The sequence below is a fragment of the Lethenteron reissneri genome, chromosome 31, assembly GCF_015708825.2.
Source record: "Lethenteron reissneri isolate LAM-NWPU_2019-01 chromosome 31, ASM1570882v1, whole genome shotgun sequence".
NCBI lineage: Eukaryota > Metazoa > Chordata > Hyperoartia > Petromyzontiformes > Petromyzontidae > Lethenteron > Lethenteron reissneri.
In genome coordinates, this window is record NC_083809.1 from 7,685,331 (window position 1) to 7,700,512 (window position 15,182).

The window sequence follows — 15,182 nt, forward strand, 5'->3', positions numbered from 1 at the left end:
CAACGCCTTCATCACGCACTGACCAGCGTGTTTTTTGTAGTGTGGTCAAATAAATGCCATCACCCGAAGGGGCCTGGAGCTGTCCCTCATCCAGCAGTAGAGAGACTGACTGTACGCCCCCATGTACGGCAACACACACACGGTCCGTTCTCTTGGGCGGTTGTGCCATGGCCCAGCAGTAAGCTTGCTGTTGCAGATGCTTACGGTTCGACATCCAGCGGCCGCCCTGTTTAATATTGCCGGTGGTTAATGCGCCGTGTGGATACGCGCCCGCTTGTTTACACTGCGGACGTCCAAGATCCCTTGACGTAATTCCACCCTGTGCGTCGGCGTCGCGGTCCAAATGTGCCACAACTTTTTAAAAAATAAAATGACCCGACCCGCGGTCGCAATCATCGGCTGCCCCCACCCCCCAATTACGAATATTCGGCAGGACTCTTCTGAGAAAGAGGGTCGTGAGACTCGGGGTGAGGCTTCTCCCTGGGTAAGGAAGCCTCACAATAAGAATGATGCGATCAAGTCACTGCTGGGGGGGGGGGGGGGGGGGTGGCAGGGTGAGGAAAAGGGGGAGGCCACCTGAATGGGACGCGATAGGATCGACGTGCTCGGATTTGTAATGAAATCTGTCGAATCGGATTTAAAAACATTCCGTCTCCCGATACGGTCAAAGCACGAACATGCTGCACAGCCCCCTTCGTCACTCCACCGTTGGATGATAATAGACCCCCCCCCTCGGTCGTCCGGTTCGTGACAGGCGAGGGGGGGCTATTTTGACCATACCTCACCACGCTGGTCAGTGCGGGTTGGTGAAGGCTGGGGGGGGGGCGGCAGTACACGTCGGAGCGTAGAATCAAAGTACGGGGATGCGAGTTAACGCGAGCTCGTCAACATAATAATCCTCATCGGCCAGTCTCGATTCGCTGCTGGATGGATGGGTCTCCCCAGGTCGTGGTCATCTCTCACGGTCGCGCCGTGCCACAATCCAACTCGTGCCGGCAACCGCTCGTTTCGTCGCTCCATCTCGTCCGGTGAAGGGGGGGGGGGGGTATCCATCTCTCCTTTGATTGACACTCTGCTGTTGGTCTTAACCGGTGCACATCATCCCCCCCCCCCCCCCCCCCCCGTGACAGTCGCCAGGATGTATCTCCTCGCTTGTCCCTGCTCTTTTGGTGTCAATAAAGTTTTTTACAAATCTGCACACGCGCACGCACACACACACACGCGCGCACGCACACATACTGGACTCATTATATGACGCAACCATCCCCAAATTCTGCTTTAAAATACGGGGACGGAAAGTGCGGGTTTTTTTTAATCATGCGGCCAACACGGTAATTAAATTCGTGGTGGAGGTTGGGGGGGGATCCGTTACATATTTTCTGACCACAAATCTCATAGTTTGCCGTATCGGCCTTTAATGGGTGATCGTTTACAGCCCCTGAAATGTGTGCTTGTTGAACTTCTTTCGCGCCGTACGTAGCCAACCGTGCTAATCTGAAGTGAATACACGGCCTGCAAGACCGAGCCGCGGGGGGCCCTTTGTCTTTGTAATTTCGTGCGTGTATTGGTGTGTGGTGATGTGGTTGGTGTGGTGTTCTGTGTGGTGTTCTGTGCGTAGCGGCTGGGGCACTGTTCCGATCCAGGTGTCCCGAGTTAGATTCCCGCTCACGGCCAATATTGGTGGCGAATAGCTGAACCGGTTCTGTGCGTCCCCCTGGGTCGAATCCTCCAGTACCTGGTGCAGTGTAAAACAAACAAAACATCGCCACTGGGGAGACAAAGGTGACCGGGCGTGGTGCTGGCCACCCATACCCCCTCGTGCCGTTCCAGCCTTCGTATGTGCTCACTAACTGCACTTGTCCCAACAGCCTGTTAAGGCTATACGGGGAAAGGAGGGGGGGGGGCTTTGTCTTTGTTTTGTAATGTACGCGCGAATTTACTGGCAGGGCAGTAAGCTAGCACGGACGGACGCGTGTGATAACGGAGCCAGAATAACTCTCCTGAAGGTCGCGGGACGATGACATTAGCCGGGTTGACAATCCGACCTTAGAGGAATAAAAATGATCGTCCGATGGTGAAACACGGTGGGGGTGGTGTACATTCGCCGCGTCGCTCGCAAGGTTGCGAGTTCAAATGGTGGTGGAGGGGCGAGGGGAGTCGATCAACCCAATCGTCCCTCCCCCGGCAGGGTCGATACAATTAGTATCCACTTCTCTGGAGAAATCGGCAGTGGGGGGTCCTAATGGAGAGACTCGCTCCCGCCATAGGAAATGTGGAATTCGCACCACCGGATACTGCACGGCTGTAAGTGAGTGGGGCGCAATAGGCGAAAATTCGCTTGGGCTTGTTTTTGACTTCGACAGAACAGCGCTTGGGAGGCGAAAGGGTTGGTGGGTCACGTCGAGACTTAAGAAGCTCCCAAAGCCGCTGGGCAGCCAGGTGTGGCTAGGGGGGGGGGGGGGCTGAGAGAGTGGGTGGGTGAACCCGTCGGTGTGGGACCACCATATCGGTGTTCATCATCTCCTCGTACCGCGGTGCCCTTCCCACACTAAGAACCAAACTCTCTCGATACAGGGTGGCCCGAAAGTAAGGACGCCATATAGGGTTATTTACTGTATGTCGGTATGGACTTCTTTCGCACCGAATGCAACCAGCCGTGCTAAGCGGAGGTAAGATTTTTTTTAAATGTCATTGTTTTATTTTAAGTTAATGTTTTATTACCGTTATTTATGTCAAATGCGTCTCTCGTTTCCAGTGGGGTCGCATCAAATCCGTTTATTAAAACTCTTATCAAGAACCCTGCGAATTCGGACGAAACATAGTTGAAGAATGGTAAAATATTACCCCTAAAAATAAAAATATATCCTAAAAATGCATTTTAAAATATTATTTATACATGCGTTTAATGTCAATGGACGTCTGTTTTGGGATTCGTTAACTTTACATCGGTAAATTATTGAATTCGGAATTGTATTTGCAATATATATATATACCCACTTCCCTCCTTCCCTCTATTATCTTTGGGTCCCTCGGCCTGAATCTGACGCCGTCTCCACGACGTCTTGAATGCTGCTAAATGTTTCAGCTGCACTGCCCTCTGCTGACGACGCAGGAGCCTGCAGAGACCACCTACAACACCTGTTATGCATGGCCCATGCTCTATCCAGGGCTACATCTGCTTTGCGTTCGATATTGGACGCGGTCGGCTACATTTCGGGCGATATGGTCAGATGGGCACACGGATAACATCTCCTACTAATTATATATCTGGGCAAACCAGAATTCCTAACGAAGCTCCTTCCAAGCAAAAACATATCTTAATGGCTCTCATTTCGTTAAATAAATGACCATCAATCAAACGCGACGTCAGGCCACTTTGTATCAGCGTGTCTGTGCGTTGGGGCAAATGCTTGTTCGCAAGCACCTAATTGTCTGTGCGGATCTGTGCGTGTGCATGCGTGTGTGCGATGGACGTGTGTGTGTGTGTGCGTGTGAGGCAATCGGTAGTGTAGTAATTGGTGCGCTGCTAACGACCCCGGCAAGCAGAGTTCGATTCCCGCTCACGGCCAACGCCGTCGTTTGCGAAATACTTTCACCGATCCTAGGCCCCCCCTAGGTCGACTCGGCCTAAACTGAGCATTTTGTGCGGTGTCTAAAACGTCGGAATCGGGGAGACTGGCAGTAACCGGACGTGTTGCTGGCCACGCTCTCCTCCGTCGTGTGCCTTGCCGACCTTAATAGGTGCTCGCAGACAGCATTTGCACCAATAGTCTGCTAATAATTAAACGGGAGTCTTTGTGTGTGGTGTACATACGCGTGTGTGTGTGTAAGCGTCTCTATAAATCTCGTGTCGCTGTCATTGTCCTATTTAATGTTCTGAAATCTGTTAACCCGTGGTATAACACACGTACGTTATAAATATATACATATATCATCATCGTACTACTAAAGCACGCATACATAAATGTTAATACACACTTGCAATGTTTGCTGATATACATACATACACACGATGTATAGACATGGGGAGCGGTGGCGCTGTGGTTGGCACGCTGCATTATGAACGACGCCGTCTGAATTCGATTCCCCGCCATAAATTACATAAAACGAACTCGACAATCGTATAACACGCACTGGCCTTACCAGGAAAACTATAATGAACGACGTTTCGGGCAATGACCCTTAATTAAAATGTCTCCCCCCTTGCCCAGCACGCCGTGACCAGCGTGGTGAAGTATGGCCAAACGCTCCCCCCAGCTACCCCCGCCTATGACCAGCAGCCGATTGACAAAGGGCTCCAAGTTATTTCGTTGTCTTTGTATCCATGCGTGTTGATTCTCACGTGATCCAACGTGGTATATATTACACAGTGCAAAATCTGTACATTTGTATCTATGCAGAGGTCTGTCCTGTATATATAGTAGTGTGCGTTTGTTTTTTTTATACTACAGTGACATAACCCATTTCCCCGCTGCCTTCATAAATTACGCCAGATTCCATTCCATTCGTTTGTTACATATATATGCACCTACTATTCTAAAATATATGTGCACAATTTCGCATGCGTTTTTCGTGTACGTGCAAAAGAACGCACGGAATGGATAGCGTTGTCACTACCTTCTCCGGTAGACGGGTCACGAACGAACAAAAACAAACCTGAAGTGTACACAACAAACACGTGCAGAGATGCACGTCTGCGAATGGAGCGAGAGACGACGGGAGGAGGAATCAACCACGAGGATTGGAGAAGGCACGCTGGGTTGGAAGCCTCCAAACTGTTAGGACGCGGGGAAGGGGGGGGGGCTTGGGCACGACTCGGGGCTAGACGAGACGGTGCCAGACGGCCAGGGATGGGTGACGGGACGCCAATGCAACGCGACGCGTCCGTGAGGGCGCCCGGCGGGCAGAGATGGAGCGATGCAGGAATCTGTGTGCAGGTGCCAAGTGGATTCGTAGCCATCGTAGGGTCGTTGAGTATAAGCGGCGGTTTGCGATTCGCCTTCATCCAGCAGTTGATCAATCAGCCGCCGCCGCCGCTGCTGCTGATGATGATCTTCTCCCAGAATATTTAGGACTCGCGATCTTAGCCTCTAATTCCTGAAGGTCGATCGGTCGGAACGTCCAGATGATCGTAATGATAGTAGAATAGCGCGCGCGCACACGTGTCGTGTTTTATAATTATCCCTGTAATATATTCGTATATTGCCTCGCCGTAAATATCCGAAGAAGAGCGATATATTGTATTGAATCTGTCCCCATGAACATGTTATTTACGCGTATTCCTAGACTGAGTTACTTGGTACGTAGCACATTTTCCAATTAGCCAAACAAAAAAAAACCGTGCGTGATTTGTATACTGTATACACATTCACAGCGCACAGACGAATATAAGCCTCGTCCGTATGAACTTGAATGTCACCAGCGTGGTGAACTATGGTCAAGCAGCCCCCAGATGCGGAGTCGGGGGATATGCCTTCATCCAACAGTCAACTGACAACAGTTACATATGTGTACAGTACTTAATGTTTTATCCTAAGTGTATAAAATACACATATCGTAAATGCGTATTCGTAGTAGATATATTTTTTAATATGCACAAGCGCATACCTTGGCAACACACAAAGATGAATGTCCCCGATTTAGCGATATTTCATACAAAGACAAAGATCCCCTGAACAGCTGTCGAGACGAGTGCTGTTAGTCGGCGTCAACGAAGGCAAAGCGCTTCGCACAAAGACCGAGCTGCCGTGTGACCCAGACGCACGCCCGGCCGCCTTTGTCTCCCCAGTGCCGATGGGTTTTTACACCGCACCCAGATTGCTTTTATTTTTAAACTCCGAATTGACCTAGGGGGAGGCCCCAGTAACCTGTCCGGAATAGTTTTGCCCAACCGATGTAATCCGTCCGGAGGGAATCTTGACTCTGAATGCTCAACTCGGGATCGTCTCGCTATGCCGCCAACCGCCGGTCCACGGCTCTCCCCCCGAAGAAGATCGTAACGAGAGGCTCGCGTGCACGCGCGTGCGCGACCATTGCACATGTAGCGAGCAGCGGTCTCGCTACGTTAGCCGTGCGTGTCCAACGCATTTTGAATTATGGTGCTATCACCCCGCTTCCCCATCACGCATCCCCTCTACCCCACCCCCCACACACCCCGTTACCCCCATCGTATCCCATCGCACGCAATCGCCATCGCACCAACAGCAGCCGACATTCGCCACCTAAGTGGCGGTCACGTCACAAAGGCGCCTGTGCCAGGCTAGGTGCACTTTGAGGCCACGTGATGGCTCGCTGGCAGGAGGTCTCGGAACACACCCAGGTGCCGTGGGTTGACTGAGATGACTGACATGGCCACCACCTGTGCTTCCTACTGTGCCAAATGTTGCAATATTTTAATCGCCTGGTATTCCGCTCGTTGTTGTGAGCGTCGCTCCTGGAATGCGACTGCCTCCACCTGCCCAGTAGCAGCGTCCTTCACGAGCCTCCTCCCATAAAAGGCCGATTTTGACACCGCTGGTATCAATCGTCGGCAATTCCACACGGCTGCACATCCTCCTCCTTTGTAACACATCGGTTCAACTCTTCTCTCGCGCGTGCCGCACCCGTTTAGCTGCCTCCGCTCTCCGGCCAAACAGAATCGACACGCTTCACTCCCTCGTCATCCGCACAACATTCTCAGTCCCAACACCACGTCGCTTATCGCACGCTCGTTACACTCACTCGGGTCATGGGTTTTTTCCCACGCAGTTCAAGCGAAACGTCGTATTTTGACTGCGATTTTGTCTATAATTGTGTAAGAGAATTGTTGATTTAACTTAGCCGTGAGCTGGAACAATAATAATGATCGACGCGCTTTTTACAACGATTGTACACGACCACGTGACAATGTGCATTTGTTTTGACTGTCGGGTGGCGGAGGGTTTCACAACAAAGACAATTGGGCCAGGTCACTGGCCGCGCACAAACCAATGGTGGATATTAATTATACAGATTTTTGTCAATCCGCTGCTGGATGGAGGACCTCCCCACGCCGTATCGATCGGGCGGGGGGAGATTGTTTGACCATACTTCACCACGCTGGTAAAAAAAATGATGGTTTGGTTATTGAAATAGGAGGGAGCGGATTTAAAATCGAAACGGTTGCTCCAATTACAAACCAGGCTCTCCGATATCGGAGACGATCGGACTCTTTTACGTATGATTTGGTGTGTGAATGTTGGTTCACACAGTGTTGTGCGTGTGAGTATTTACACAGCATACGTGTTCTGTACACACAATACGCGTGTCTAGCCGTGTGTGTGCAGGTGTGTTTATGGAGCCTATAAGCGTCTGCTTATATTACTGCTTATATGCATGTCCAATGCATTACTGTGAAATATATACATTGTGTATATATGTGTTCGTCTATACATATGTACGCTTGTAAAATGTGTAATTAATAATTGTCCGCTCGCATTAATTTCCTGCATAAGACCACTGGGCGGAAACGTCGCGATAAAATGTATTCTACGATTTATAGGAAGATAATTAATCTAATTGCTTTTTACCGTTGCCTCTCATGCACCGGTGAACACATGCGCGCGCGTGCACACGCGTGCATGTACACGCGCGCGCTCGTACGTGGGGAGCGGTGGCGCAGCGGTTAGCACACAGCAAACCCGAGGATAAGAGTCTCGCGCGCGACCTCTAGGTTGACTGAGCCTTAAAACGATTATCCGGTGTAATGGATTGAACACTTACACTGGGGAGACAAAGGCGGCCGGGCGTGTCGTCGGCCACTGGACCCCCCTCGCGTGCCGTGTCGGCCTTCATCGGTAGTAGATGATGGCACTTGCCCCCACAAACAGTCTCTTAAAGGCTGTACCGGGAGGGGGGGGGGGGTAATCATTATATTTGTGTACGCGAAGCAGCTTATGAATGTGTGGGAGGTTGTTATATTTGTACTATTTAAGATGTTAATGTAAATCGAGGTGTGTGTGTGTGTGTCTCATACGTGCTTGTATATACAGTATATAATAATGCTAATAATCCGTACAGTGAAATGCGGTGTTGCGTGTGTGTGTGGGGAGCGGTGGGACAGCGGTTAGCGCAATACGAACCCGGCTTCATTGCCCCGCCTCGCGAGTAATGAAAGATGACGGCGAATATTTGAACCGTTCTTGGGGCTTCGACAGTCCTGGTGTTTAAATATCAGCACTGGGAAGACAAAGGCGGCCGGGCACGGTGGTTGGCGACCCACCGCTTCGTGTGCCGTGCCGGCCTTAATAGGCGCTCGCTAACACCACTTGCCCCAGCGGTTGGTTAAGGCTATGCGGAGGAATCTGAGTTTATCATATTTAGATTACATTTAGGTGTGTGGTGCGTGGTGCGATATGAGATGTATAGAACGCTGTGTGTTTGCACGCATGCATATATGTATTTGTGTCTTTTAGGACTTGTAATTCACAATCCGGTTTGTGTAATATGTGCGGTTTATGTTGTGTGTGTGTGTGTATTTAAAAATATAGCGCAAATATCTGGTGTGTGTGTGAATACGTATATATAGAAGAGCGGTTACATTTGTTTTTTCAATCCCCGTTCACCAGTTTTGATAACCGGTTTTTATAAACCGGTTACCGCTCGTATACCACGCACCTTGTCGACTGAGACGCGATGGGAGCTGCCACCCGAGGGTGAGCGTGTCGGTGATGAGTTCTCGGATTCGCTTCCCATCTCCCGCCGCGGCAGTGAAACCCGGCGGTCGAGACCGTGTGGGTTCACCCACACAGCTGATGGATCGTGTGGTGGGGTAAATCGTGGGTACATTCCACCTAACTTTTAACAACCATTTGGTGGGGTGTGTGTGTGCAACGTTCACGTGTGTGTGTGTGCAACGTTCACGTGTGTGTGTGTGCAACGTTCACGTGTGTGTGTGTGTGTGTGCAACGTTCACGTGTGTGTGTGTGTGTGCAACGTTCACGTGTGTGTGTGTGTGTGCAACGTTCACGTGTGTGTGTGTGTGTGTGCAACGTTCACGTGTGTGTGTGTGCGCAACGTTCACGTGTGTGTGTGTGCGCAACGTTCACGTGTGTGTGTGCGCGCAACGTTCACGTGTGTGTGTGCGCGCAACGTTCACGTGTGTGTGTGCGCGCAACGTTCACGTGTGTGTGTGCGCGCAACGTTCACGTGTGTGTGTGTGCGCAACGTTCACGTGTGTGTGTGTGCGCAACGTTCACGTGTGTGTGTGCGCGCAACGTTCACGTGTGTGTGTGCGCGCAACGTTCACGTGTGTGTGTGCGCGCAACGTTCACGTGTGTGTGTGCGCGCAACGTTCACGTGTGTGTGTGCGCGCAACGTTCACGTGTGTGTGTGCGCGCAACGTTCACGTGTGTGTGTGCGCGCAACGTTCACGTGTGTGTGTGCGCGCAACGTTCACGTGTGTGTGTGCGCGCAACGTTCACGTGTGTGTGTGCGCGCAACGTTCACGTGTGTGTGTGCGCGCAACGTTCACGTGTGTGTGTGCGCGCAACGTTCACGTGTGTGTGTGCGCGCAACGTTCACGTGTGTGTGTGCGCGCAACGTTCACGTGTGTGTGTGCGCGCAACGTTCACGTGTGTGTGTGCGCGCAACGTTCACGTGTGTGTGTGCGCGCAACGTTCACGTGTGTGGTGTGCGCGCAACGTTCACGTGTGTGTGTGCGCGCAACGTTCACGTGTGTGTGTGCGCGCAACGTTCACGTGTGTGTGTGCGCGCAACGTTCACGTGTGTGTGTGCGCGCAACGTTCACGTGTGTGTGTGCGCGCAACGTTCACGTGTGTGTGTGCGCGCAACGTTCACGTGTGTGTGTGCGCGCAACGTTCACGTGGTGTGTGCGCGCGCAACGTTCACGTGTGTGTGTGCGCGCAACGTTCACGTGTGTGTGTGCGCGCAACGTTCACGTGTGTGTGTGCGCGCAACGTTCACGTGTGTGTGTGCGCGCAACGTTCACGTGTGTGTGTGCGCGCAACGTTCACGTGTGTGTGTGCGCGCAACGTTCACGTGTGTGTGTGCGCGCAACGTTCACGTGTGTGTGTGCGCGCAACGTTCACGTGTGTGTGTGCGCGCAACGTTCACGTGTGTGTGTGCGCGCAACGTTCACGTGTGTGTGTGCGCGCAACGTTCAGTGTGTGTGTGCGCGCAACGTTCACGTGTGTGTGTGCGCGCAACGTTCACGTGTGTGTGGTGCGCGCAACGTTCACGTGTGTGTGTGCGCGCAACGTTCACGTGTGTGTGTGCGCGCAACGTTCACTGTGTGTGTGCGCGCGCAACGTTCACGTGTGTGTGTGCGCGCAACGTTCACGTGTGTGTGTGCGCGCAACGTTCACGTGTGTGTGTGCGCGCGCAACGTTCACGTGTGTGTGTGCGCGCGCAACGTTCACGTGTGTGTGTGCGCGCGCAACGTTCACGTGTGTGTGTGCGCGCAACGTTCACGTGTGTGTGTGCGCGCAACGTTCACGTGTGTGTGTGCCGTTCGCAACGTTCACGTGTGTGTGTGCGCGCAACGTTCACGTGTGTGTGTGCGCGCAACGTTCACGTGTGTGTGTGCGCGCAACGTTCACGTGTGTGTGTGCGCGCAACGTTCACGTGTGTGTGTGCGCGCAACGTTCACGTGTGTGTGTGCGCGCAACGTTCACGTGTGTGTGTGTGCGCGCGCAACGTTCACGTGTGTGTGTGTGCGCGCGCAACGTTCACGTGTGTGTGTGTGCGCGCGCAACGTTCACGTGTGTGTGTGCGCGCAACGTTCACGTGTGTGTGTGCGCGCAACGTTCACGTGTGTGTGTGCGCAACGTTCACGCGCGCAACGTTCACGTGTGTGTTAACTGTAATGCGAATATTTGTGTGTATTTGTGTGTGTGCGTCGTGTACACGCCATGTAATGTGGGGAGCGCTGTAGTGTAGCGATTAAAGCACTGCGCTAGGAACCGAGCAAAGAGTTCGATTCCTGCTCGTGGCCAGCAGCAGGTGACGATTTATCTGAACCTGTGCTGGGCCTCCCCTACGTCCACTCAGTCTCCAAATGGGTACCTGGTGCGGTGTGTAAATATCAACACAGGGGAGACAAAGGCGGCCGGGCGTGGTGCTGGTCACCCACCCCCCCTCGTCTGCTGCGCTGTCCTTAATAGGTGCTGCTCGCTAACAGCACTTGCCCCAACAGTCTGTTCAAGGCTATTCTGGGCATCTTTGTCTTTTGCTATGGAATGCGCATCATCCAGCAATGGATTGACCATGGCTGCTGCTGATGACGCGTGCAGTACGCGTGTAACAACACGCGGGATATGTGTAAAACTATACTGCATCAGTATATGCGAGCGAGCAGTTATACTGCATGCGATGACTGGTACTGCACGTTTAATATAATACGTTGATTGTGTATGTGCGTGCGCGTGCGCGCGTTCAATCCACGTGTTCTGCATTTGCTGTATGTGGGGAGCGGTAGTATAGTGGTTAACGCGCTGCACTACGAACACCCCCCCCGGCCACCCCCAGTTTCATTTGGCGCCCAACGCCACCCAACGCCACCCCAGGTGACGACTACCCGAACCGGTCCTTGGACTCCCACGAGGTCGACACGGCCCCGTCCGCGTGCCGAATCCGATGCGCAGCCATCGCCACTGAGTCTGCGCGATGGAAGCGATGAAATCCTCATCCCGTTCCGCATCTTCCCTCCCCACGTCTCCCCCGTCTCTGAACCCACGGGCGTGCATCACACGCGCGTACACAAGACAAAGATACGCCCACCCCCCCCTTAACCGGACCTTTGCGGGGGGGGGGGGGGTAATGTGGTATGTTCGCGAACACAAATGAAGGGCCGGCCAAGAACCACGCCCGGTCGCCTTTGTCTCCCCAGTGTTGATGTTTTTTTACACACCGCAGCAGGATACCCGTTTAAGGGCCGAGTCGACCTAGGGGGAAGTGCGAGGACCGGTTCAGATAATCATCACCCGAGGCTGGTGGCCATGAGCGGGAATCAAACTTGTTGCACGGCTCCTTCCCTCGCACTGCTCCACTTTGGAATTCCCTCCTCCCATCGTTTCCTCTCGCCCCCCCCCCCCCCCAGCTCTTTTCAACCTTCCTCGATTCAAGACGCGGTGTGTTCTACTCGTGTCCACTACGGCAACTTGGTGCTCCATAGCAGAGGCTTGTGCGTTATATCGCGTAAAATATAAACGCGTCGTTAAACCCGCCGCCGCCGCACGACCAACGAGTAATGTTTGTCACGTGAACGGGACATGCCAATTAGTTAAGCGCTCAGCACACCGGTGTGGGGAATAAACCCGCAACATTTACAATTCGAGTGTGACGTTTCGCCGGTAATTACAATCAACATCGTCAAGCGACAGCCAGAGTTGTGGAGAAATCCTGTTTCGCTCTTAAACTTAGTGCTGTTTGTTGCTGCCCGCTTGGCGTTTTGGGCCCTTATTTTGGACATGTGCTTAGCCGCCACGATGCAGATTATGATACATTTTAAAGTGCCATTTTTTTTTTTACTTCCACAGTAATCTCTCGCCAACGGTCATCAGCCACCTCAGAACGGGAGTCTGGCTGTTGCTTCGGGAGGTCTTCACAACCGGGATAACCCCTTTCTGAGACGGAGAAACAAGAGGAGACCAAGGGGGGGGATCTTACGGCACGCAACATCCCCTTGAGTTCAACTCCGAGGGAAGGTTCATTCATAATGGCTACGCCGCCCAGCACAGCGGAGAGCGGAGGGGGGGCTGCCTCGAGTGGAGCGGGGAAGGACCCCTCTGCGCGTGTCCTGCGACCCCCAACCGGTGAGTGTGTGTGTGTGGTGACATTGATCGAGAATGGAAAGATGTGGAGGTGATTGGACTCGCCGATTTGACCGGGTGACCAGTGTGGTGTCAAGATCGCCCTCTGTGGAGGAGGCTCGTGAAGGACGCTGCTGCTGGGGAATTTGAGGCAGTCGCCCTCCAGTAACAGCGGAGGGCGGAGGAGCGACACTCGCAACAACGAGCGGAGATTCATCTTCTTGGTTCTTTCGCTAAAGTCACGTAGAAGGTAAATAATAAAATAATTAAAATAAAACATTATAAAATACAAATTTCACGACGTTTCGGCCACAATGCAAGCAGCCGTCCTCATGTGAAGAACAGGTCTGTCGGAAAGACAGCGTCTGAATGAGTCTTTCCGACCGACCGGTTCTTCACCTGAGGACGACTGCTTGCGTTGTGGCCGAAACGTCGTGAGAATTGTATTTTATTATGTTTTATTATTTTATTATTTCCCTTCTACGTGACTTTACCGAAAGAACCAAGAAGATGAATCCCTGCAGTCACGAAAGCTTTAAACCGAAATTTAACGAGCGGAGAGTTGTCACAGTGGGGGAGCACTGTTGGTGTATCAGCCAGCCATCTCAGTCCGTGGAACCATGGCACCTGGCTCTGTTCCATGGCCTCCTGCCAGCAGGCTTTCGACACTGCACGAGGCTTCACAGTGCACCCAGCATGGCACAAGCGCCGTGGAGACGTCACCGCCACTTAAGCGGCGAACCGCGGTTGTTGGTGGCCACCTATCCCCCGCGTGTGTTGCGTGCAGGTGCTTGCAAACGACACTTGCCCCAACAGTCTGTTATAAACTACACGGGGGTGTTATTTATTAGGCAGATGGACGGGCAAGCAGTCGTGTTTAGCCACCACTGCGAATAATGGACAGAAGTTGGTCCACACGAGTCTAGTAGCCAATTGACACGATCTTAACAGCAAGTACACTAATGGATTTTACAGTAGTACACAAATGTGTGCTGCTCCGAGACTGCAGGAGGACACGAGTCTCATCCGGTATGCCAGGTGACCGCATTGTGCGTGCAATTGTTCCAGGAGAGAATCTTGAGTGTTGTTTGTCTCCGTTGTAACCGTCTCGTTTGTATCCCGTTTAATTCTCTCTCGCGGTCTTATTAATTTCATTAAGCACAGGACAGGTTTAGGATATTTTGACGCTGGCAAAGGACGTCCCATGATGTAGCTGCTCATTCCGAGCTCTCAATGTTCTGACAGTGGCATTGTCTTTGTGCTGTTCGCCTTTTGGCGTCCTCTGGTCTAACACCGTTTGAGACGAGGCTCTAAAGAAAGCTGTCTGTGGTGTGGACCAATCGGTTTCAAAGACAATGCATATACTGTCAGAGCATGTTTTTGTTTGCATGTTCACCACAAGACATGATTCCTTGCAAAAGGTTTCAGTTTGGTGTTTAAACATCTTAACACCTGTTTTGTTGCCAGAAAGGGGAAAACATATTTTTATGTGGGGGGTAACTCTCCTCCTGTGTGGTTACTCTCCCAACCTCCTTCCAAAACGTCTGGCCAGTGTGTGCTTTTAAAGTAGGCCAAATACAGTACTGTGTGTTACCGTCTGGATGGGTCTCTAGAGCTCCCCCGGGGTGAGAGGACACCCACCGCTATAGCGGTGGCGTAGGCCGGCACTTTCAGGGCTGCACCTTTTACCATCTACGCGTTGCCCCATTCCACACGCACGCGTTTATAAATCACGCGCGCGCGCGCCAATGGAGGGCTTATTTTAGCCCAGCGAGAAAAGGGGGGTGGTGGGGGGGTAGTGTGTGTCTGTGTGCGTGTGTATGTGTTATGGGGAGCGGTGGTGTAGCGGTCAGCGCACTGTGCTACGAACCCGGTGATCCGGGTTCAATTCCCGCTCACGGCCAACACCAGTGACGATTATCTGAACCGGTCTTGGGCCTCCCCCAGGTCGACTCGGCCTCAAATGATTACCCAGTGGCGGTGTCAACATCGCCACTGGGGAGACAGGCGGTCAGGCGTGGTGCTGGCCACCCCACCACCCCCTCGTGTACCGTTCCAGCCTTCATAAGTGCTCGCTAACAGCACTTGCCCCTACAGGCTGTCAAGGCTATACGGGGGATCTTTGTCTTTGTTTGTGTGTGCGCGAGGTGTGGCGGTATGGATTTTTGTGTCGAGGTACTTAAGCCCGGAGAGAGAAAAAAATACCACAGGTGCCCCCCCTCCCCCCCATCATTACACACAGCCCCCCCACATCCCCCAATCCAAAATAACGACGTCGCGACCCCTCCCACACGGTACGGAGCAGGGTGGGACGGGCGTCCTGCTTGGTCCGTCTACTTGACGAGGAGGGGGGGGGGGCGTGAGAATGAGTAGGTCGGGGGTTGCTGGACCACG

General features: G+C 52.6%; 1 protein-coding gene across 1 annotated transcript in view; it reads left to right on the forward strand.

Annotated features, from left to right (window-relative positions):
• GAD1 (glutamate decarboxylase 1) overlaps window positions 1-15,182 on the forward strand; it is a 57,044-nt gene that overhangs the window by 4,329 nt on the left and 37,533 nt on the right. Inside the window, exon 2 of the mRNA XM_061563464.1 lies at window positions 12,516-12,791. Coding sequence (XP_061419448.1) covers window positions 12,695-12,791 — 97 coding nt within the window. The 5' untranslated portion in view covers window positions 12,516-12,694. The remainder of the gene's footprint in view (window positions 1-12,515; window positions 12,792-15,182) is intronic.